Source organism: Acomys russatus, chromosome 10, assembly GCF_903995435.1.
Source record: "Acomys russatus chromosome 10, mAcoRus1.1, whole genome shotgun sequence".
Taxonomy (NCBI): domain Eukaryota; kingdom Metazoa; phylum Chordata; class Mammalia; order Rodentia; family Muridae; genus Acomys; species Acomys russatus.
This window is the reverse complement of record NC_067146.1, coordinates 46,030,315-46,056,686: the sequence shown is the minus strand read 5'-3', so window position 1 is coordinate 46,056,686 and position 26,372 is coordinate 46,030,315. Positions and strand designations below refer to the sequence as shown.

Here is a 26,372-nt window from a genome sequence, read left to right as displayed (position 1 = left end):
TCTGGACACAAATTAATTAATACTGTCTAAATGGCATAAAAAGTGAGCCAGCAAGTTCTTTAAAGGACAAAGTATTATTCGAAAATGAATCACAGCATTACTGGACTTTTCTGTTTCCTACCAAGAAACACAACATTCCCTTCTTCCCCCTGAATATAAATTTCAACTACTATCCCAACTGTGACCGTTAAGAAACTACTAAGCAAATAAGGTTTTCAGCCGATTGTGACCAAAGTCCTTGCTCAGGTACCAGTGACATCCAGCAGATGGCAGCATAAGACAGGATAAGTTTGTAAATGCATGCATCTGGTGTGACATTTAAGGTAATGTACTCTATAAAGCTAGTTTCACAGAAATGGCATGGGAGAGGGGAGCACCGAAAATGGCTGCAAAGGGAGACATTTGCGAAAAGGATCAGTCAGCAGGGGAGGTGGATGTAATCTCACTACGTATGCAATTCAGCGAAAGGGAATCTAGCAGTGTTGAACCTGGGTGGCTGTTAAGATTAAGCATTGTTATGACTACCATTCGGAATGGTACACGAGTGTGGACATGTCCGAACAAAGAAAGAGGAGGAAATCAGATTAAGCTTAGACAATGCCTGTTTAAATGCTGTGATCTAATTCTCATAAATAAATATTGTTGTACTGTATTTCTAAATAATAGATAGACCCACAGGTTGACAATGTGTCACTTTTAAGCGCAGCATTATGTTCAGATCATTAAGACATAGCTGGGTGTGGTGGAACACCCTTAGAGTCCCAGCTACTGTGGAGGATGAGGCTGGAGGATTTTCAAAGCTAAGGAGCTGGAGTTCAGTCTGTGCAATATCATAAGACTCCCTCTCAAAAACTAAACTACTACTATAATACTAAAATGCCCTTTCGAGTACATTTGCCACAATATACAAAGAGAAAGGCTAAACTGAGCTTGTTTATCTTCCTTTCTCTCTTCCTTCTATCAAGTGTTTATTGAATATTTATAGTACTCTGGGGCTCAACATATAAAGATAATACAGAATCTCGAATCTCAGGCACAAGATTTATTTACTAACCACTGGGGACCCTAATGTCAAGCTACCTTAGTCATTTATGGCTCCTGATTCCCATCTCAGGGGAGAGGGCCTCACCATGGTCAAGGAAGAAGTGGAGGTGGGTGGTACCTCAGAGCCTCCTATATGGTGCCAAGTCCAAATGGCAGAAAAGGAGTTCACAGGCATATCTGTGTGTCTTCAAAGACTGAACTCCTTTCAGTGTCCTGTGCTACCTACTGTCAGACTTCGAGCATTGTGACAATTTTAAGTTTAAAAAGTGAGGCACAGTCTTGCAAACAGCCACTGTCACTCCCACACACAACTATTCCACTCTAGGACGCTGACTGACAGCGCTTGATGCTCACCTGTGGTTTGTGCTTCTCTCCCTGACAACAGGAAAAGACTTGTTTTCGAGGCTCTTCCTCTTTTGTTTTCTCATGTGCTCACCTAAAATTTATCTAACACTATTCATTTCTTATAAACCCAAACTTAATTGTCAATTATGTCAGCTTCCTTTGAGAAGTGACATAAAAAGAGCAAAATCTTTCTCCAGGTATTAATACAATATAAATGGCTTGTATTTGTACAGGGTGTTTAGTACAAGACCTTTTCTGTCTCTTGTTTCATTTTATCCTAATAAAAACTTTTGTTCAGCACATTGAATTATTCTAGTCCATCTAGTAATCCTGTACCCTGAGTAAATATTTAAATGTGGATTTAGTGTAGGTTGGACTCTCTCAAGCTACACAACCCTCACTTGTGATTCAAAACAACTTGTAAGTCCTAGATGTGGGATTTTATAGTCTCACTGCTCACAAAGCTTGTTAAAGTTTATGTTTGTCTTCAAGTCTGTTGGAGACCCCTGCCTGACCGTTTGTTATAGCACCGGTCTGTCTAACTTACTTGCCTCTGGGTTTGTTTTTGTTGTTGTTGTTGTTTTGTTTTGTTTTTGTTTTTGTTTTTCTACTTTCCAAGTTTTGTCAATCTGCCTAATTTAGTCACTATCCCTACCTCAGGCCAACCTCCCTTTCTGTCTAAGGACACATTGATCTTAGAGGGGAAAAAAAAAAGCCATGTGCTCTCGAATCTACATTTTCTCAACTGTGGCCGTTGCTTAATGTCCGTACTCCTCATTCTGGCCATCAGGACCCACCTAAAATTCCACCAACTCTTCTGGGATTTTCTCACATGCTTCATGCCAGAATTTGATATGACATCTGCCCCACATTTGTTTATTCTTTACAGCACTTGTCAAAATGACTTGTAACTTAATTTGCTGGAAACCAACCTCTGTGCTTACGGGGACGTCTCAGGCTTTGTGTGCTATGGACCTTTTCTTCTATTTTATGTTTCAGTTGCTACACTACTCACATGATTCCTCAAGTTTCCAGCCTTGCTGACTTTTTATGATCTTAATGACTATATCATTTAGTAAGTCTGTGGCCTTGAGATAATAATTTAAACTTGAGAAAAGAACTTGGACGTTCAGTATTTCAGTTTTTAACTTTGTAATGTGACAAATACAGTCAAACCTTTGAATTTGATTAGATTACATCACTTTTTAAATGTGAAAGCTCAAGTATCGATGCATTTAAAGACAAAAATTCCACTTCTAGGTAAGAAATCTTGCTCAAATGTTAATTGTACAATGTTCCCAAGGAAATTGACTTTAATTATTAAGTTCTAAACGTCACAAAATTCATTTTAAATTGTGCACTGACTGTCATGCAAAATGTATAATTTTAATGTTTGCTTTGAAATATAGCGTGATACATTTTTCAAATGCTTTCACATTTACCGAAGCAGACTAGCGAACTCAGACACTGAAGTGGTATCTCCTACCATGAAGAACATGAGGAGCGATGAGACAAACTGCCCTGGACTGGCCAACTCTGTATGTCATCAGACACTTATCTCACCCTTAGGTAAATCACTGGTGAAAACAGAAGAATTTCCCATCTGTCATTTGGTCCTGCACTAAACTTTTTATTGCTATGTGCAGCTAATTAATTTTGATTCATAACCTTGATTACTTAACTTGTTATACTTCACGGAAAAGACAATAATACTATTTCTTGTCATGGAATATTTCACCAGTGTTTGTAATCAGACGTACACAGGTGTCCCAGGCTATGTAGTTGTACAGCTCAATTTAGATGAGTTCTACTACCTTTTGTATTATTCCATTTCCCTGTCACTGAGAAAGACTTTTTAAAAAAAGGTTGTCAATGAGAATCTTCATCTTACTCTTATTCTCAAATATTTTATTAAATACAGAAAAGAGGTCTAATGAAAGTGTCAAATAACTTTAATTTCTGACTTAAGCAGAAATGATGTTTTTTTCCCACTTCCATAGAAACTTACTATAGATAGTAAAAGCTACAAAACTAACATTTAGAAAACCTTAATGTTATAAAGAAAACATAGAAAATTTTCTCCTATCTTCATGAGAACTATAAATGAGAACTAAGTTGTTTGTGCTGAAAACTTCATAACAAGAAACATCTATTTCTATGTTTTCAGTCAATAAGAAAACATTTATGAAGCATGTTATATATTAATTACATCTTGTGTTCTGGTCACTGTGCTAGGAAGTGTTGATGAAACCTCTGTTAGTAATCCTTATTGACAGACTGGAAGGTGAGGCTCAGTGTAGTAAATTACTCAGCACAGATTTACCTACTGATGGAGAGGAAAGACAAAGAGTCAAGCCAGGACCTGCCTCATCTCTAAGGCTGGACTCTGCCACTCCATCTGGACCTAAGATTGTTTTCTACCAGTATGAAAACTGTGTTAGCAGACTCTACATGACCTGACATCATTTTAGGTCTGATTACAGTTTCAGAGGCTTAGTCCACTATCACCATGGTGGGGAGTGAGACAGGTATGACACAGGAGAAGTAATTGTGAGCTATATCCTGATCTTCAAGAAGAGGGGGCAGGCTGGGCCTGGTATGGGGCTTTTGAAACCTCAAAGCCCACTTCACTTCTGGAGACACAGTTTGTCCAACAAAGGAATACTTTCTAATCCTCAAATAGTGCCACTTTTTTTGATGAGTAAGTATTCAAATATAGGAGCCATTCTTATTCAAACCACCATAGTTACATTATCATCACTGAAACAATTGGACTTTGCTCTATGCATTTTGTACAAGATTACAAACTACTGACCTCAGTGAGTGCAACCAGATACAATCTTACTCAGTGAGGATGCTATTGTTTCTTTTACTTTCTATGATAAATTATTTTACTTTTAATTATTTTTTGAGATTATAATATAATTGAATCATTTCATCCTTTCCCTTTCTCTTGCACAACTTTCCCCATGGATCCCAATCCCACCTTCTTTCACACTCAAGACTATTTCCTAAAGTGTAAAAGGCAACAAATAAAAGACTAACATAATGAATGCTTCTTTCTGTCTCTCTCTCTCTCTCTCTCCTAAGGATTCTCCTTTTCTTGAAAAAAACAAAAACAAAAACACACACGTATTTTAATGAGGTGCCCAGTGAGGCTTAATTTGTACTTTAGGCAGATGAGTAACCAAGTGCCATTTAAAAAAAGGAATTGTATTTCTCCTGCCTAGGATGTATTTCACTTACGAAACAACTGTCAGATACAAACCTGGTGATTTTTCCTCAGGGGTGCCCATACCTTTCTAAACAGTACCTTCCATGTGTCTATTCAGTTATTCTGTATTAATTTCCTAAGAAAGTTCAATGAGTACTGAAATCAAGAAAAGCTGACTAAAAATGAACTAGATATGCATGTAGCTTACTTTTAAAGGAGTGGTTATTGTGACATAATACACATAGGGATAAGTTCTCAAGCACTTGTCTAACATTGTCTAACATGTAACACACAATAGAGCAGAAAGTGAAATGTGTTCAGGATCACCTATTGATGACCTTTAGGTCCTGGGCACACCTGAGAAAGAAAGGTGATTTAAAGACAGTTCCTTTGCCTGCAACTTAAGAGCAATATATAGTCTTACAAATAGAGCTTGACCACTGGAAAGCCCAAACTATGTAATAGTATTTACACCCCCTGTGTCTTCCAGGGTCCTGTTATTATGAGTTCATACACAGAAGATATGACCATCATGCCTTTTATGCACGTGTCCTACATCCTGTTACAGCCAGTAAGACAGACACAATTCACTTCAAAGTTACACTTCACAGGCTCTTTAATTTCTACCCAACGATGAAGGTTCTATATTTATTGTTATCAGTTCACTGATTCAACATTTAATGGTCTGTTTTAGAAGTAATTTGATATGCTACGAAATTCTTTCACTTTACTAACAAGTTATATGTTTCCATGTCTCTTGGTTGTAGCCCATTAGTCCCAGATACTCAGAAGGCTAGGCAGGAAGACCACAAGTTCAAGGCCAGCTTTAGCATGTTAGTGAGACCCTGCCACAAAAAACAAACAAACAAACAAACAAACAAACAAAAAAAACACTTTGTAAAAGGAAATCTATGGGTGTTGCTTATTGGCAGAGTGATTGCCTGGTATGTGTGATGCCCAAGGTTAATTTTCTATGCCACAAAAATAAATTATTTAATATATTTTTCTTTATTCTTCATAAGAATGATAGTCAATCATTGGTGTCTAGAAAGAGTTAAGTGTGCATGAACATGTTTCAAAATGCAAAATTGGCAGAAAAAGTGGACAGAAAAGGACTCTGGCACTAGCTAGAAACTGTAGTTATGACTGTCTCTTTATTTGGGTAAACAGTCTCTGTTTGAGTCCAGGATGCATAGTTAGAAAGATTATAGTAAAGACTATAAGAATGTTGCATGAATTCATAGCATTCCCTGGCTAACCAGTGTATGATCATTTATTATTACTATGGCTCTTTTTCTCAGAATTCAGCCTTCATAACAGGAAAATAGAAATATCAAAGAAAATTCAGTTCAACAGATAAAGATAGGCAATGATCAAATAAATTCCAGAGAGCTCTACTTTCTAAGCTAATGCAGAGTGTGTTTAGACATAGCTCACAGCAATGCATACATTTATCTTATCTCTGCCCTTGCTTTATAAAAGCAAAGATTACATTTATCCTTGAGCACACACTTGTAATCTCAGTAGTTCATCTTCTAAAGCAAAGCCATCATCAATTTGAAACTATCTTGCAACATACAGTAAGACCCAGTTTCAAAATAAAAGCAAAAAGGCCAGACACAGTGGCACATTTCTCTAATTCCAGCATTTATGAAAGTAAATGCCGGAAGATGATAAGTGTCAGGCAAGCTTTAGCTACATATGGAGGTCAAGCCAAGTATTTACATGAGGTCCTGTATTAAAAATCAGACTAAACCAAACCAAAAACCATAAAAGGAAAATGATTAGAGTCAGGTTACCAGTTGCTTTTATGGGTACTCTCTCTTTCAAAAAATGGCTTCGGTGATGCGTTATTTTTTAAAAGGACTAAGTTTGTAAAAAATACATGCTTTCATCCATTTTGGTCACTTAATAGTATTTTGTTATTATATGTAAGAATGAATCCCACTCGCATTGAAATGTTTTCTATGCTTGAAGTTCCATAAGGAATAAGATAAACAGGTCTGAGAGCATGCTGATGTAACAACTCTAAAAAGACAAAACAAAGCAGAATCCTGGGATGGGGCCTTTGTGTACCTCTATGGAATCGTCCCCACGGTGATCAACTTCAAATCTATGGGAGGCTTATCAGAAAAAAAAAAAAAAGGACTTACTGAAAACTATAGTGGGCTTTAGTTAGTTACATTATTAATTGTAAATTATTTCATTGGATACATATTAACAAGTATATGGTTTTTTTTGTTTTGTTTTGTTTTGTTTGTTTTGTTTTGTTTTTTTGCATGACTGAAGCAGGCTTGGGAAAGTATTATGTCCTTGAGTACAGTAGGGGAGCAAGCAAACAGAGCTGGAAGTATCCAAGACAGCCTTAGAATTCACTTCTAAAGTTTAGATTCAGTACAGGCGACAAAGAATTACAAGTTCTGCCACACCGTGCACTAATGTCTTCTCAGTTCCTCACTGACAGGATAAAAGCCTTTTCACTGTACTGATATGCATCATGAAGTATGGATGTGTTACCCAGAAGACCTGATGAAAAGGGTGAGCAGAGTTATTTACAGACTCTCTCCTTTCTATGTTCTATGTTGAAATAAGAATAAAAACCATAGTTACAAATTAAGATGATTTAAAGTTTCTACCATCTTCCCTTCTGTCAAAATAGACATTAGGCCTGGAATTTTTATTATGGGCTCAATTTGCTGCACACAGTCTCTGGAATTTTGATTCATGATTCCTTTGGGGAATTGTATTTGCAGGAAACGGTGTCTAGCCAGTTACCTCATTGTCTCTTTAGACAACATACATTTAAGCTGAAGAATTTAATTCAGCTCATGAAAGATGACTTAGTGTCTCTCTTCCCTACCTGTCCTGAAGAAAAAGGCTCTGAATGAGGAGGTATGAGGTGACCAGGAGACACTTTACAATGCTTCTGTTTTTTTTCATCAGTCCATGGTTGGGCTTACTTATTGCTAGCCTTTTAACTAAGTCATTCTGTAGTTAAGTGATTCCATCTTGTTTCTGCCCTGTAGGCATTATGCTATTTATTTTAATGACTATCTTGCCAAGTGTCACCATGTTTTATAGTGCTCTCAGTGGCTAGGTAGTCTGACTTCTTTGTTTACTTTGTACCAAGGGGAACATATTTATTCATGGAAGCATTTTTTTTTTTTTACAAATTCAGAGGCAGTTATATACTATTGTTTTAATCAAGGTTTTGTAATTTCAGTTCCTTGTTTTTTTTTCTTACTAGTCTCTGAAGTGGAATATAAAATTATGCATATGCATGTATTGTTCTGGATTGAGGGAAGATAGACTTCCTCAGATTCTACAATAGCTCATGAACTCCCACGTTCTCCAATTAAAAAGTGTCACATAACTTTTTTATGGCATGTGATATTTTTCCTCTGATCATACTTGCGTTATAATTGCCATTATAAAATATGCAGAAATTTGTGGAATATTTTATATAGATTATAATTTCTGAGATAGCCTATATATTTTTCCCAAAACTACAAGAAACTTATGTTGATATCTCTCTCTCCTCTATCTGTATATATGTGTGTGTGTGTGTGCGTGTGCGTGTGTGTGTGTGTATACATATATATAAACATGTATATATATGTACATTATATAATCTTTCTCTCTTTGAATTTATAATGAATTTCAGAATGACGATGTATCCTATAGAATTTATGCCATAATTGAATAAAAACTTAACTTATTAAGCTTTTTATCATTAAGACTTCATTTCTGTAAAACTCACAGGGAAATATTGTGAGCAATCTGCTTTTAAGAATGTTCTATTTTTATAATGGGATTCGTAATTGTATTTTAGAATCAGATAAAATTCTGGCAGTGTACTTTGACCATTTAAAAATATTTTTAAGTTTTGATATTTAGTTTGACATTCTAAGTAGAAGATTGTTTTATAATAACAATAAATAGTTTATAATAATAACTGCTAAGGCTCAAGAAAAAATTTTATTCCAATGATGTATTATATTCATTTCCTTTTGAGCAAAATGCACAGAAATTTTTATATCATAGTATATATATGAACTATTTCATATATATATAATTTTTATGCAGCCATATATTTCTATACAAAGTCCTTATTTTCTGGCCTCCTTCATCTCAATCATTAATATAAATGGCTAATTTCAACTGTGCGCGTTTATTCCACAATGTTCACTTAGTATTCTTTTGGCTGTTATTAACGGCTATGAAACTTAGAAACATTGTGTCTGATACAAGTATCTCATGACCCCTCTGTAGAGCCTCCACAATGAAAAACAAAGCCTCTATTCCTTAAGTAGGCCATTAGACCTTTTAAAATCTTTCAGTAGGAGTCTGCGAGAATTCTCAAAACAACTTTTTGTCATGGAAGCCATTTTCAATCAATTTCTTCATTATCTATTTTTCCTTAACTTTCTTAAATATTGTATGCCAACAGCTAGCCGAAAGCTTTCTCAGGAGGTTTGTGAAGAGACACATAAAGGCATGGATGAATTTTATCTGACATTTTTTATAGTATCCTTAAATTAAATAGCATCTGCTCAGTGATTCTTTTAACAAATTTTTTTTTAATTCTATTTTTTAGGAACTATTTTATAACATGTAGTTGCTTTTGTATATATGACTACTAACTCTCAAGCAAGCACATTGAAGTTAGAAATGTTTGAGTGAAATGCAGAGATTGTAAGATGATTTACAGTTTGGTAACATTTTTCTGTAAGAAGGATACATATGTACCTCCCTGTAGGAGTCTATGTGTTATGTAAGTATGGAAACAAACAGTAACGTTGATATGGCTTCTAAGGGAAAAATCACTTGTTTCATGGAAATAATTTTGTAAAGCACAAGTTCGTAATCATTTCCAGACAGTTTTAATTGTCCTGCCTCTGTTAGAAAGCCTAATGTGCATCGCCAAGGGAACTGTATGGATTACAATACCACTTAGCTCTACTACAATTAAAAAAAAAAATCTGTGTATGTTTTGCTATAGAACTTGTTTATTTTCCCTACCATTTTAGTGTAATGGCTTCTGCTTTGCTAGACCTTCTTAATCAGCCTTTTGTTTGGCAGAAATTTGGATGTAAGCATAAGTTGTGAGGGACGTAGTTACCACCTCTCAATGCCAATGTAGGCTAAAATAATCTCTCACAGAAGAACAGGATCCAGGAGAGTAGAATGACTGAGAACAGGATGGTGAGGTACACATTGTCCCAGGAAGGAGGGACGATGCATTTTAACTCTTTGGAATACTACTCTAACTTAATCTGAGAACATTTCCAAAAATATAAGCCCATTGCAATGTTTACCTGACTTACGAAATAGTTCAATACATGCCCATGGAATGTGAAAGTTTGATGAGTATATACCCTGCAGTGAGGAGAGAGGCCTAAAACGAATTGCTGATGACCAGAATATTCCTATGTAAAATTGTAAATGATGGAGTTTGACTGAATAAAATGTATGACTAGAATCTCCTAAGCAGAAGACAAAGTGTCAATCAGAGAGTGAAACTATTTTATTTATGAAGGCTGTATGAGAAGGAAAATCCAAGTTGGTACATTCTAATGGTTTGATAAAGTGCATCGCTTCATTAAGCAGTACTGTGTCATCATAAGTCAGTGTATTTTCTTTAGCTTTAGAACTATTAAATTTGGCATTATGTTTTTGATTGCTAAAACAAAACTTAACCATAAAGTCAAGAAATGGGATGTTTTCTGTAACTTATTCAAAAAGTGACTATTTGGCTCCAAGTGTGCCTCTTCGGGTTAGAACTGTTACACAAAGAGCATCAAAGACAGATCAGTGAGCTCACGGATACGCTGCGAGACCTGGCTGTTTAAACTTTCCTTGTCTGAAGTCGTCTACAAATCGATTGTCTACCACACCAGAATTTGCTCTTTATTTGAATATTAGTAATGTCTTCCAAACACTATGGGTTATCGTCTCTGCTGTGAAATGACTGTAATTTCAGGTCTTTCCTAATACCCAAACCTTCAGCTTCAAGACATCCCATGCTCCCACAGCTTACTTATCTACCAGGCATGTTCTTCTTCATCAGTAAGCTACACCGTCAACACTCTGTTCCAAAAGGAAAAATAGCTTATGGCATCACTTTCTTGGCATGTATTATATTCTTCCTTGGATAACTGAGGCCTATTCCTTGAAATATTTTCCTCTGTTGGCATGAAAATATTAATATCTTTAAAAAAAAACCAACATTCTTGTTTTCCTCTACAATGGAGAACTAAAGACTTCCCGCCCAAACATACCTTATTTTCAACCTCAAATATTGAAATAATAATTTTGACACTGTGTAGTATTTGTAAACTATCCTAAACTTATTAAGTTCAGTGTGTTAAGGGCTGAACACCTGTGCTTCTTCAAAATACATAAGTTCCAATCCTAAACAACAACAGAATGGTGCTAAGAGGCAGGGCCTTCTTAGTGGGTGATTAAGTCTTGAATGGAGAGCCTCCATGAGTGGGATTGGTGCCCTCCCTGAAAACTGGAGAGAGCTCCTTCTACCATATGGGGACATGGTACTAAGGAGGAAATCTTTTTACTTTGTTCTGTTTATGACAGGGCCTCACAGTGAAGATCTGGCTAGCCTGGAACTTCCTTTGTAGTTCCAGCTGGCTTCCAACTCACAGAGGAGCATGAGCCACCAAGTCCTCCTACATGGGAATCTTGGATCTAGAAATAAGAGTGTATCCATCTAACTCAGCTACTGCATTAACCTTCTACTACTCAATGCTTACACGTGTCAAGTCTAAGTGCTTGTACTGTCAGTTACTAGTTATGTGGAATTGTTACTTGAATTGACCAACACAACACACAGCCTAACTTCTTGTGAGGCTGTATGCTTCTTAAAAGAGAAAGATACTAAATATTATTTCTAAGCATAAAATGATGCTTTTACCATAATAAATTATTCTTGACTACTAACTTAAACAGGGAAAAACATACTTTGACAAGAATCAACAGAACTATTAGACATTCTGAATAGCTAAGAATGTGAAAATGGCTATGTGTGATATATTCACCTCACTTTAGAACTGACAGCTAACCAACGCAATAGCTTCTCCTTATTGGAAGATGAGAATTCTACTACATTGAAGCAATTGCTCCCTCTAATGTCTTTCAATCCCAAAACAATAGAAAAACTGCCATGAGAGTTCTCAAGAGCTTTCTACAAGACCAATTCAAACTACTTCAAAACCCCAGGCCAGCGCTGTTACTCACCGTAGTTGTAGCTGTTCTTGTGGAAGAAGTTGGCCGTGATGTGGTCCAGGGGAGCACATGAATAATGACTGTAGTAGTGCCTGTCAGCTGACTAGCTTCATTCCCACCCAATTCATCAGTGACTTCAATAAGTAACTGGAAAGTCACCATATCTTGAGTTCCTTGAAATAGATCGCGCTGGAAATCCTGCCTGGTGGCCAGGAATGGTGACTCAGCACCTTCTCTCCAAAGTGTGAAGTGATTGTTTGTGTTTCCTAAGAATGATGAAGTAATGCAACAATGGAAACTGTATTATGAATGGTTATTTTCATTTCCGTGCTTGAGTTTTCATTTAAGATATATTTTATGATACAAAATGCCTGACATGAGAATCATGTAAAACGGCGTGGACAAGGCCAGTGTGAATTCACATGCTTTACCTTCCGTGATTGAATAGCTTAGTTGATCCTGTGGAGAATCCTGGTCTGCACAATTGAGGCGAATGAAAGGACCCCGAAATGTGGCATAAATCTGAGTTTCTAAATGTGGTGGTGTGCATACAGGAGGCCTGTCATTCACATTCTATAACAAAAGGAGATAGTCCTAGGTTAAATCCCCTTCCAAGATATCTCGCCATAGACAATTAATTGCTTTTCAACTTTCATTGCCTATATTGTTGGCCTAGATAATTTCAAGTAAACTATAGAAATACATCACACACACACACACACACACACACACACACACACACACACACACACACAACCAGAGTGGGGGAGAGAAATTCCTCACTTTTACAATGTGTCCCAATATACTCCTTCATGAAAAACTTATTTCATCACATATATTTTTTCTACTGACTTATGCAGTCACCTTTTTCTTTTTCCTCAAGTTACTAACTTGTGAACTCAAACAGGTATAGTAGACAGATGATACAATTGGTTTGAGCCTGGAATAGCTTCTTCATGAACCACACATAGGAAACATTATGATTTAATTTTCACGAGCCCTATTGTAGGTTTTGTTTTTTAACAATTAAACTTTATTATACAGCCCAACTAGCTTACACAAGAGAGAAAAAATGTTAAAGGGGAAAAAAGAGTGAACCTTCTGGTATCCATTCCATGGGACAGGTCCCTAGGTGTCTCTGGCCTGCGCGCTGGTCCGGCCTGTTCTCTGATCCTCCTTCTGATTCACATGTGCTCAAGCCCGGTATGAACCTGTTGCTGCTCTCTCCTCTCTGCCTCCCTGTCTCACGTGCGAAGGGCAGTCTCCTTCTCCCATTGAGGGTTGATTAGAAAAACAATAGTCCAGGGGGAGTCCCCAGGTCCACTTCCTGAATTCCAGGCCTAGGATGGCTCCACCCGGTCTATCTCAAGGTATCCATGGTATGTCCAAAGGTAAAGCCCGCCAAGACTGCTTTCACCTGTGACAAAGATTACAGTTTTTCCCACACCCCATGCTAAGGATTCCTAGAACCATGCAGAGGAGCTCTGCTGACTTTTCAAAGGAGGCTTCTAATGTCAAGTTATGAACTGATAAACAGAATCATCAAAGTTATAAGGGAAAGACTGACATGATAAGGACAGGAATCAATTAATCAGTTTAAACTGACAAATTCTGAAGGATTGTGGTTACCTTTAAAAATTAATCTATGTTCATAATGCAGATTAACAGGTATAAAAAAGTAAACACATCATCTTAGAAAATAAGGAAAGAGCCAAGAAAAACATTCTCAGAAAGAAATTCTCTAAACACTTTTAACAATTGTTCTTATGATCATATGTGGTTGACATTTGTTGGTGGACTCCAAGCGCACCCCTCTAAATAAACTCCCAGGACTGATCTTCTCCACAATGGTTTTGATATTCCTATTACATCTTGAAGCTCTGGGAACATTTTGGAAGAAGGAATTCTTAGTTCTCCAACATTATTATGGCCAGCTTTTAAGCTTGTTCTTAAATTAAACAGAGGGGACACTGCCAACCTTGAATCATCAGTTTCTTATTTTGAGGTGCTGTTTCTATGGCTTGGAATTTAATATATCATTCCAATCTTGCTTGCCAGAATTAATTTTGGCAAAAGACCCTCATTTTCTTAAATAACTGGATCTCCGATTACATTAGAACATAGCATATTCACGTTAGTAAATTATTATTCTTTATGGAAAATTGACCAATAAGAAATATACAAGAAAGCAAAAACTGTGGTTTTAGTTGTTCATACACCTTAAAAATTAGAATCACCATAATTCTGGAACAAACATACTCTGAAATGTTATTACATGTATTTATTGACTAAATTTCAATAAATAAAAACAAACTTAGCCAATGCATTTGGTAAATTCTTTAAAACCTGTTTCCAATTAAAGAGAAATAAATTGAGTTGCAATTATCTTTAAGTAATCTGGAAAGGCATTTTCGATCTCTGTGTTGTTATGCAATTACCTAAGGTGGTTATTAAATAAAACAGACTATTTAAATTTTCTTGATTTCTAAAAAAAGAAAATGTAGTCTCAATATATAATTATAATTTAGCCATATTTATATTTTTATTATATTTTGAATAAAATAGACTACCTTTACATACAGAACTCCAACAAGTTCTTAGCTGCAGATACTGGTGAATGGCTCAGCAGTTAAGAGCATTCACTCTTTCTGCAGAAGACCCAGGTTTGGTTCCCAGTACCTATATGACAGATCACAATCATCCATAACTGGAGTTCAAACACATTCATCTGATGAGGAAAACAGAAATAAGCAGTTTTTGTGTTTTAAATACAAATAGGGTAAACTTGGACAACTTGGGAAGCTTTGGATCATTTGTTTAATATGATTTATACTATACATTCTAGAACAAAACAAAAATATTAAGTAGATTACTTGTGTAATTGGGGTGTCCTTGTTTGGAGTTCATGGGTGTTTAGAATCATAATGTCCTCTTTGTGGATTTCCTGGAATGACAATAAAATATTCTGCCCTACCTCTTCTGATTAGTGCTGGTTGGAAGTTATTTTGTCAGTCCCAGCACTGAAAAGGGGATGGACATAGGGTCTCAACTTTAAACAAGAAGTTATTTGCAACTATAGCTCCTGGGAAAGGGAAAAGGAGTATTTTCACCACAAAACCAACTGCATGATTTTGTTCTCTCTCTCTCTCTCTCTCTCTCTCTCTCTCTCTCTCTCTCTCTCTCTCTCTCTCTCTCTCTCTCTCTCTCTCTCTCTGTGTGTGTGTGTGTGTGTGTGTGTGTGTTTGCGCACGCATGCACACGTGCGCACTCAAGCATGCATGCACTTTTGGTTTTGTCTAAGTGATCTTTTTCTTGCTTATCTTGATTTTAATTGTAGTGTTTTTTGAGAAAGAAAGGAATACAAAGTAGGCTGGTTAAGGAGGATCTCAACGGAGTTGTGGTAGAGGGAAATGTGATAAAATACATTACATGAAAAAAATTTAAATATAAAGCAATTTTAAAAGAAGAAAAGGGTAAAATAAATGACAAAATTGTCACAGTTGGTGCAGATTTGGCATGTTGAAAATAATTAGTATCCTTTATGATCTTTAGTCTCTTTATACGTGCATGATCCTCAATAATTAAAGACAGAAAAATGTTTACTATTGCTCTTCTTGAGTTTTGAAACATATGTATGCATTTCAAGAGAGAAAAACTAGCCCATGTAAACTTCTGTAATATGAAATGGTGAAATATAAACAAATTGCTACTGAAACCATTTTTGTCTGCTACTTTAGTGGGTATTGTTAATTTCCAATGTGGTAGAGACTTATCTCTCTGCTATGTGACACTGGGTAAAACGTAGCAAGCTCCTGCTCTGACTTCCCCACCATCAGAGACTTTATCTGGAGCTGGAAGCACAAATGATGCCCTTTTCTCTACAGTTGCTTTTGTCAGAGTATCTTATCACAGCAAAAGATAAAAGTGACGCAGACACCTTTTTAAAACATTATTTTTAAATAAAATAAAACAGGTCTGACAAGATGGCACAGAGGGTAATGGCCGTCACATGTCACAATCTGAGTTCTGTCCCTGGGATGCTCACTAAGGAAGGAGAAGCTCATACATAAAATACATAAAATAAATGAAATTTAATTAAATTTAAAAATAAGACAAAGAAATAATGTGAAAGTGAGAATCCAATGTCCATTTTTATTTAAAGACAATAATAAGAAAAGTAAGTGCATAGTGTGATTATAATGCCTAATGTTAAAATGTGTACGGATAGCATGCCTATCAAAGAGGTAAATAAAATGAACTCACATTTTATAGGCCTAAGTTGATAATGAAAAGTTTTCGGTAGTGACGCTGATGCAAGTCTTTATCAAGCTTTTCAATCTTTACCCATGATTTTTGCTTCTGTTTTGTGGAGAGTTGGAGCCCTCTTTCACAGATGTGCCTCTCCTACCTGACATTCTTAAGGGCTTTAACATAGAAAAGTCTTAGAGTAACACTACTAAGCAAAAATATCCAGAGCAAGAACCCTCTTTCTCAACCTTTAGTCCTCTATTTACTACCTTAGTGTGTGTGTGTGTGTGTGTTTGAGAGAGAGAGAGAGAGAGAGAGAGAGAGAGAGAGAGAGTAGTTTAACGTACCTTTTAACAGTTTTTCTTGCATAGACTCCAGTAACCTCTCATATGACCATCTCCTCACTCCTAGGTAACACTCCTCAGCAAGTGGCTCCCAGCACAGGACATGTCATAGGTGTCACCTGTGCTCTGAGCAGCCTCAATAAACTATGGGCAAGCCAGCTGTCCCAACAAGTTCTCCTTCTCTTCTATAGACCACTTAAGCCTGTCTAACTCTCTCCAGGGCTTGGGTAGCAGGTACACTCCAGGTCTTGTACTTCTGGTTACTGTGGCAGGCTGTAGGCTGCATGGAAGACAGACACCCTTCCCTCTAAGATGTTCTCCAGCTAAGAAGGAGGTCCTGTCATCATCCCATAGTGCTGGTGTTATCCTTTCTTCCTGTGCTTTGAGGTGGTGGCTACTTTTACCCCTACTACCTTGGAAACACTTGACATTTCCTTTTAGCGCCATTTTAGTTTTCCATGATCTTCTTCGTTTTTACTTCTTAACTCACTACTGAGTGTCTTATATTTAATAGTGTGATCTCTGTTTAGGTAGCATTATGAGCAATGATATAATATATTTTGACTGATTTGTATAAAGTATAAAAATACAGTCCTTTATATGAAATGCTGTTTAATTTTATGAATGGGGCTTTCATTTGCTTCATGCCTTCTTGATTTATTCCTGGGGAATTTTTTGCCACTGACAAAAGTGTACTGTGTAACTCAAAACAAACAGAAAAAAAAAAAAACAGTCAACAGAAAAAGAGAAAAATGTAGAAAAGGAAATATAAACACATCTGTTAACACGTAAAACAAAATAATAAATAAATACATTAACAACCATAATGAATGTAAAGGCACTAGTTTTGCCAGTAAAATGCAACTATATAAAAATGCAACTATAATAGTCAGTCATAAGCCATAAGATTATATAAAAATATTTAAAATCAAAAGTATAAGAATGTGTTAAACAGTACAAATAAAGAAATATATAGAAATGACATATCAAAATTGTACATAAAGCATTTTAGTGTATTTGTTTTTTGGTTTTTTGTTTGTTTGTTTGTTTTTTGGTTTTTTGAGACAGGGTTTCTCTATGTAGCCTTGGCCATCCTGGATTCACTTTGTAGACCAGGCTGGCCTTGAACTCACAGCGATCCGCCTGCCTCTGCCTCCCGAGTGCTGGGATTAAAGGCGTGCGCCACCACGCCCGGCTGCATTTTAGTGTATTTGTGACTAGCATTCATTTTTTCATTTCAGTGAACATCACTACAACTTGTCAGTCACCATCACAATGCAGTGGGGAGATGCTAGCTAAACCACACTGGTTAGAATAAAATGGTGACAACACCAAGCAAAGAAGGCTAATTAAATTTCTTGCACCACGTGGATTGGTATACAGCTATCAAGTCACCTTGAAAAAATTGTTAAGAGTTTCCAGACACCTGAGAACACATTTCTAGATGTGTCTGTGAAGGTCTCTGAGAGTTTAACACCTGCAACATAAGATTATATAATAACGAATACTCCAACCATGAGGGAAGACATTTTTCAGTACACTGAGGAATCAGACTAGAAAGGCCAAGAGTCTCATCTACTTCTTTTGGGCATGGGAGCTCCAGGCTATTTTGCTTTGATACTTGAGAACTTATCTGAATGTCCCCATCCCTAATATTGGCTATCAGTCCTTTGGGACTAAATGGGACAGTGATTCTGATAGTTCTTCTAGCTTTTCCTCCATAGTCTTAAGTTTCCAGGAATAAATTAAATATGAAGCACAGTTTCTACAGGCTTTTGAGAACTTCTGCTCAAGATAGCATAGTTATTTTTCCTCCCGGAGTTAAGACTTATCTAATTCTTATACTTTGGGAACCTCAATAAGAACTGTAATATAAATTTTGATCCAGAACACATTATATTTAAATAATGAAGAGCAGAATGAAACTAGATACATAGACATAATTTTATGATCCAGATAGTTCCTTTTCCATTACAATGAGGAAAACCTGAAAGGAGTATGTACACAAAATTGTAAATCACAAACAGTCCTCTATAAAATGACAGCATTATCAGAAATGGACCAAAAATATACTTGAATTGGAGTGCTATTTTAAACATTAAATCAACAATTGAAGATTTTATTAAAATACAACTATTTCATAATTTGGAAATAAGAGTAAAAAACAAGCTGCCAGTTTTATATGTGCTTATGTTGCTTGTAGTTTTTTTTTTTTTTTTTTAGTAAATCACTGATATCTACTCTTCTCTAATAATTCTAAATGATGTAGCCAGGAGGATGGTTCAGTGGGAAGGAATACTTGCCTCCACCCCAGAAACACATGGTAGAAGAGAAACAAATCTCACAAGTTCTCTTCTAACCCTTAACACAGAGATGATGGCATGTGTTGTGCTCAGGCATACACACATGTGTGCTCCTACACACAAATGCACACATACATAATAAACAAACACACAAACAAATAAATAGCACTGTAAGTGTATCATTTCCCAAAAAGAAGGAATCTTCCCTTTGGTGTTTCTATTGGAACTATCTACAACTTAAAATAAATTTACTATAATCCAACAGTTTCTGGAAAAAAAAATTAAACACGTACCTAAACTTTTATATAACACAGAAAATCAATAATGTCTGCCCTGTCTTTCTTCTATTGTTGTCTTTATCTGACTCTGCCTCCCTCTCTCTTTCTCTCTCTTCTCAAGTTGTTTGTTTTGTTTTTCAAGCAACAAGACAACGTAGTCAGTTGTGTAAGATTTGCAAAGAAACTCAGACAAGGTCTTGGAAACACTTGTCAGATTCCCCCACTTCACAATTTAGTCCTATTTTCTGGAAGTTAGGATAAAAGACTGGAATATATCCTTTAACTGGCATAGTGGGATTCAAAACTCATTCCTTTAATATGTTTTTCTTCTTGGTTTACGGGATCAATTTTCCATATGGTATTTGTAGTACTTAAAGGAAACTTTGTATGTTGGCTTTTTCCCTTGTAAAACATATGTTCTTGAGTTCTTGGACTCGTGAGTGAGCATCCTCTGTCTCAGAGGACACCAGAGGCATTTTCATGTTATCTCTGGGGCTTATGCTCACACAGACTCTATCCTCAGGCTGGGCTTTAATTACCATCTTAGGAAGGCCTTCCAATTCTGGGTGGGCACAGACATCATTTTCTCCTTGCCTGTTTTTTTTTTTTTTTTTTTTTCCTAACTTACACTAACCATCCTTGATCCAAATAACAAGAAAAAATATTAATAATACTCCCTGTTCTTCCACTTATTGTTGCTTTGGTTATTTGCTGTGTTGGGAAAATGACAAGAAAGTAGGTTGTATTAAACAACAGCAACATTGAAAATGAAATCAAACTCATATACAAGGTAAAAAAAAAAAAATGACAAAAATCAAACCAGCTCACGGGTCTGTTTCTGCATTTTCCTCTTTTGGCCAAAGAAGAAAGAGAAGACACAGAAAGAGAAGCACTCATGTGGCTAGACTATCCAATGCTGTTGTCGTTCCAATGTTCAGAATCTCATGAGGAATCTTGGTTTCCATGGCAAGTGCAATCCTATGTCTGACACGCTACTCTAATACAAGATGGTGTGGTTGTTGACAACAGCAAAATGGCACTGCAGCCAACACAAGAGTATCTGCTAATCATAATCTGGAACTTGCTTTGTTATGGTCTGGCAGACTTCCAGTGATCAAACTAGATTAAAAATAGCATCACTACTGGGGATTCTTCAGCAGTCATTTGTTCCAATCTTTTCCAGCTCCCTTTAGCTTCCAATAGATTTTTTTTTCAACATTTTTAGAATATGGCCCCATCTATTTTATTGAAGTCATTTGGGGCTTTTAACAATGTTTCTTATATTATAGCCCTTAAAATAAAATTTCAATGATATGTATGTATTACATCTCTCTTTATTTAAAACATGATTTCTCAAACAGGTCTTATCCATTCACTAAAGAGCATCCCACTTGTTTCTAAATTTGAGTAGTTATAAACAAAGATGCAATAGACACCCAAATACCCGCTTTGAAGTAGACATGCAGTTTTCAGCTAACAAAAATAAATGTTATGGAGCATAATTTCTAGATGGCAAAGTTGAATGTTTTTATTTTAACTAGACACATTGTTTTTAATATTGCTGGTAAGAAACACAAGTGCCTGTTGTCCCACAGCCTTGACAACATTTGGTGGTTTCAGTGGGTTTTCCCCACCATTTAATTGCATGTCTACTAGTCTTTCTTTGCAGTTTTACTACTTATGTCTGTAAGGCAATGCCATTGAGCACATTTTCTTATGCTTGCTTCCACCTACAAATTGTTAGTAAATTATCTACTCAGGATCTTTGTTGTTATTGTTCATGCCTTGATAGAGGTTCTTTTCTTACAGCTGACTTTTGTTCTGCATCCTTGGAATACTTTTGACAATAGTCATAAAGCAGGCAGATCTTTTGCACATATTTACTCTCACACTGTAGCTTGTCTTTAAATTTTTAGACATCATTTTGTCAGAAACAAAAACATTGAATTTTATGACGTTTAGTTGGCCACAACTTTCATGTGTCCTGTTTCCACGCTGTATATTTAAGATGGCCTTCTAAAAGCACTCCAGAAATCTTCTAGAAGTTTTACAATTCACATTTCACACCGAAATCTAAAATTCCTTGGAATGAAGTCTGTAAAGGTTATGAGTTCTTTCACTCCAGCACTATTCACTGGAGACACTATCTTTACTGAATGCTTTGGGTTTTGCCCCCATGTCCGTGTATCAGTTTATTTCCCTGTACTTTCCCTAATATGAAATTGTCTTAATTACTATGGACTTATCCTTTGTGGAATTGGCACTTCACATTGTAGCTATCTAAACCAAGCCAATCCTCCTATCTGGGCCTCCCAGGTGATGGAATTAGAGACACATGCCACCACACCCTGCTACATTTTCTTAAAGATTTTTTTTCATATCTTTCAGTATTTCATGTAGAGCCTTTGGTTCTTCCAAATTGCTTGTCAATATCCATAAAGTGAATATGTAGAATTTGGATTGCATTGCATTGAATCTCTATAGCAAATTGCAAGTAAGTGAAATGTTAACAATATTGAGCCATCTGTTTGAGGAAATGAAAAAGCTATCCATGTAGTTCTTTTTATTTTCTTCATTTGAAGTTTATAGCTTTCTTCATATAGTCCTATTTGTTAGCTTTATAACTAGTGTTTCATTCTTTAGACTTTTTATGTAAATCCATTTATGATTTTAAGTTCTACTTGCTCATTGTGGGTTATTAAATAATAAGTTTCAGAATATTATACTAATATTTGGTAAGCTTGTTATAATAAGGTCTTAATTCTGGGACTCTTAATTTATTCTTTCCTAATTTTCAAATACAAAAATATCTTACATGGACAATATTTATTTATTTATTCAAATACTTGAAATAAATAAATAAATATGTTATCCATTCTTGCACTAACTAGAATTTCTGCTTTAATCTCAAAACAACAATGAGAAGGGACATCCTTAAGCCATTAAGATATATTATCTGTCCTTGCACTAACTAGGATTCTGTTATAATGTTAAAATGCCAGTGAGAAGGTACATTAAGTCAAATATTAGGTTGAAGAGTTCTGCTTTTTTATTTCTTCTGTCAGTCAACGTATCTCTTTATGCCTACTTTTTTAGAATATTTATCATGAAGTAGTGTTTGATTCTATCAAATGTTTTTCCATCTATCAGTGTAATTTTTCCAATTTTCTTCTTTAACATGAAAGAATGATGGAATGTATTATTATTAAACTATTCCACTATCCTTGCATATCAGAAATTATTATATGATCATGATGTGTCTTTCTGTATCTTTTAGATATGGCTTGCTTTATTTTATTAGAGATGTTTGCATCTACATTTTTGAGACTCATTAGTATGTAATTTTCTTGTGAAATTTTCATCTGAATCTGATATGCAATTGTGTTAGTCTGTTCAGAAATGTTCAATTTTTTTCCTCACAAACAGAAGTAATTCTTATTAAGTGCTTCTGACTTTTACCCAAAAATGAGACAAGCATGCTGATAATATTTTCAATCACAAACAAGACAGGGGCCTCTACATGTCCTGGATGCAAAGAAAGCAATGGTTTCATGGTTGGACAGCATTTCTCTCTGCCATCTTTGAGCCAATAGGTTACAAGAAGACTCAGAAACCTCTTTTCTTTTAAAAAAAAAAATGACAATTGACTAAGAGAATGATACTTTGAACATATGCTTTCAATATGGGCGATACTAGTTTTCACTTACAATCAAAACTGAATTAATCACCTATCGCTAAGTAAATTCTACATGTCAAAGTATTGCCTGGTGAGGAGAAGACAAAATGAAAAGTGGGCATGTTGTCAAACCGCTTCCTTGTGTTTATTTTGTATCTATAAATTAGTGCTTTCCTTAGCTTTGACCAAGGAAATTTTCCCTTTCAGAGTATGGCGTTTATGCAAAGGCTTCTGGTTGCCTAAGTATGGAGACCATGTGGCTATTGTGAGCTCTAGAGGAGATCCATATAGCCTTCTCCAAGGTGAAGGGAGCATCACGGAAAAGCACACAGAAGGAATGGAGAGGAAAATGATAGGGAGGGTAGCTACCAAATTCTGTTCTAGGAGTACGTTGATGGCCAAGCACGCAGAGCTTACAGCAATTGCAGTTGCCCACATACAGCCTTCACAAGACGGAGACAGCAACAGTTCAGTCCCAGATAGGAGAAGGGATCACAGGGCCCTGCTCTGCCCAGAGGTGTGAATGAATGGTAGTAGAGGGCTACTAGAGGAAAGGAAATCATTGTCGTCAGTGATGTAGCCATGGCTGTGTGACTCATGATCCAGTAGATACCTTTGTACTCATGCCCATATGAGTGACCTGGTTAAAGTTTGGTGATTAAAAAGTGATAATAATGGGTTTCTTTGAAGACAAGTCTCTTAAGTGAATGTGTGTGTTTTTATGTAAGCTACATAAACAATGGTTGTTGACTCTTAAAGCATGATAATAGAAAGGCAGGAATAAGTTTGTGAGAATTCTGACGATTGATGGGATCCTTCTAGAAAACAGGGAAAGTCTTCAGTATGTAAAATGTAGTGGACCATGTAGTGTCAAAAATAAGCATGAAGCATGACTCACTATGCTTGAACTGAGACTAATTTTGACTGTGTCACAATTAGATATGTTTGATGTTTTTAAAGGCTTATTTTTATGCAATGACTTAGAGATTCATGTTCTTCATTGTATATCTTTTCCACTTGTAATGGCTTTGTTTCAGAGATTGGAAAGGTCATTCAGTTGGTAAAGTGCTTGCCACCATGTAAAAGTAAAAACAAGTTCAATCTCCAAATAGCCATGTTTGAGGGTTTATGTTGGTTATTTCAGCACTGAGTGAGAAAGCTAGGACCCTGTGACAGGATGACCAGGAGCTTTACAATTACAAAGATAATTCCAGGCCTGTGAAACTATCTTAAAATAGAAAATAGACAGTTCCTGAGGAATGACACACAGTGCTGACCTCTGGTCTTTACACAAAGGTACACACATAAGCAGATACATCAGGACGTGCATGCAGACACATACATACATAAACACACACACAGACACACACACACACACACACACACACACCTTCAAAGCAGCCATTCAAACAGGCAGACTGGACAGAGTTTTTGATGCTCGTCAAAGCTCTTCATTCCATTAGCTATTGACATGGCCATGGTCTTACTGAAAAGTAGCCAGGAAATATTACAAGCTTCTTCATGTAGAAAATAAAATATCCCTTGAGCACAAAACAGTCATGGCTCCTACATCATAGTAAAAACCCAGAAAAACATTTAAAATACCACATTAACATTGAGTAGTAATGAGGGGTATCTAGGTCTCTATTGTGTAAAAGGAAGAAGTATGTTTCCATTACATTTCCTCAAGCTCTAAAATTCTCCTTCTTTTGGAATTAATTTAAGAATTAGTGCATTTTCTCTACTCAAACTTTCTAGCCACGTTTCTAATATATATTCTGCTAAAAATATTTAAATGAATCGTTTTATTATTAGATAAAGGGAAAAGATACATGAGAAAGAATTGTGCCATCAAGGGCTGAATGATGTAATAAATTAAATATATTATTTTATAATTTACTTCAGAAGGATTTAAACGATGAAACATATATATATATATATGAAGAATCCAGGGGCCAGTGAAAAGAATGGTTAATATCCAGCTCTCGGCATCTACCAAAAGAGTGTTTGATATTTCTTTTGTTTCCCAGCTTGCATTCTTTTTCCCTCCAAATGTGATCTTACACAACCAATAAATAAAATCTGTAGTAGGTTAGCTCTTTATGCTATATTTTAAAATTCCCTAAACTCTGCCATGTTTAGTGCATGAAAGAAATTGATTTACAGTTTTTACAGTTTCAGTTTCATATTAGCATAAACAATTCAAGGAACATTGTGTTTTTAAAAAATATCCAAGATGAGGAATATTTATGTTCTAGCTTCAATTCCATAATCTATAAAAGCAAGAACATTTTAACCATGTTTATCAGTCACAGTTAAGTCGACTCTGGCTTTTGTTTGGTGGAAGAAATGATGGAAACTCCATCATGATAAAATGTCTTGAGCCAACAGAAAGACCATGTCAGTCATATTCTTCTCCATCTCTGAGTGGTACTACTTTATTTACTTGTTAATGACAGATGGGTACAGTATTCAGTGTGAACCTCTGAGTGCTTTATACAAAGCTACATTTTAAATTTGGGTAGACTACAGGATGACACCATGTGGTGTCATTAGCATTTTATGATGAGGAAACAATTCAAACTGTTTCAATAACCTGTGCTACATCCATAATAGTAAGTGGAGAGGCTTAGATTCTAATTCAAGTTAAGACTTTGAAATATGTACTTCCTTCTGGGACAAGTATAAGTGAAATTAAATGACATATTGACACTGAACATGTGCACATAGCTCCACATCATTTTGGTTCACAGCTTCTGTAGCTAACAGATCCAGGATTAATATCTTTTCCTGTATTGCACTGGCAGGAAGGTACAACCCACGTGTAAACCTTCATACTTCAAAGGGTCATTTCCTTTAAAAAGGACAATTATTAAAACTCCCTTTCTACATAGGTAGTTCCCACCAGACTTATTCTGCATGGACTCTCCAGACCAAGTGGTGCCTACAGGAATGAATTTTCAGACTGTGACCACTCTGAAAGGCACTTTCAAGGAGGGACAGACATTCATTCTTTAGCCATTATTCAATTATTAGTGGAGATGTATAGAGGAAGGGCAAATCTTTACATGTTCCAGAAACAGAGCATGCATCTGGCATGGGAGAGCCACAGTACTTTAGTCTGGAAAGAAAGGGTACATGCTTGGTAACAGTTTCTTCAAAAAGATTCACAAAAGAGACAGCGATGATTTAGAAACTGTCCTCTGAGGAAATTGAGCATGCTCTTCGCAGGAGACGAAACAGCCTTCAGTTTTGTATGCAAATTCTTGTCAGCAAGTGTACTATGGTGTAATACACAATATATGATCATGCTATGAAATGATTTTTTGCTTGGGGATTTTTTTTTCACTTTGTTTTGTTTTTATTTGAGTAAAAGCATCTGCCTTTGTTTTGCTTCAGACCCTGGCAGGCACACCATTGGGATAAAGAGTGATCCATGTACCTTGAGTGTTATGGAGACAAAGGTTTGGTGTCTGGCTGGACAGGAGCACAGTGCTGATTAGCTATGCTTATTGTTTTCCAAAATGAGACTTTGAGTTATTCACCCCATTTATGTACCAATTTATCATTTAACCTTGTTCCATTTATCTATCCACATGTTTGCTAAGCATATAGATTTAATAATGTATCGTTCAAATATTTTCTTCAAGCTTTTGTGGGCTGCCATAGAGAAATACA

General features: G+C 36.0%; 1 protein-coding gene across 1 annotated transcript in view; it reads right to left on the bottom strand.

Annotated features, from left to right (window-relative positions):
- The window catches only part of LOC127194141 (protocadherin Fat 4-like), a 79,205-nt gene that overhangs the window by 4,868 nt on the left and 47,965 nt on the right, over positions 1–26,372 (bottom strand). Inside the window, exons 17-18 of the mRNA XM_051151486.1 lie at positions 12,277–12,418; positions 11,858–12,111 (exon numbers count right to left, since the gene is read on the bottom strand). Coding sequence (XP_051007443.1) covers positions 11,858–12,111; positions 12,277–12,418 — 396 coding nt within the window. The remainder of the gene's footprint in view (positions 1–11,857; positions 12,112–12,276; positions 12,419–26,372) is intronic.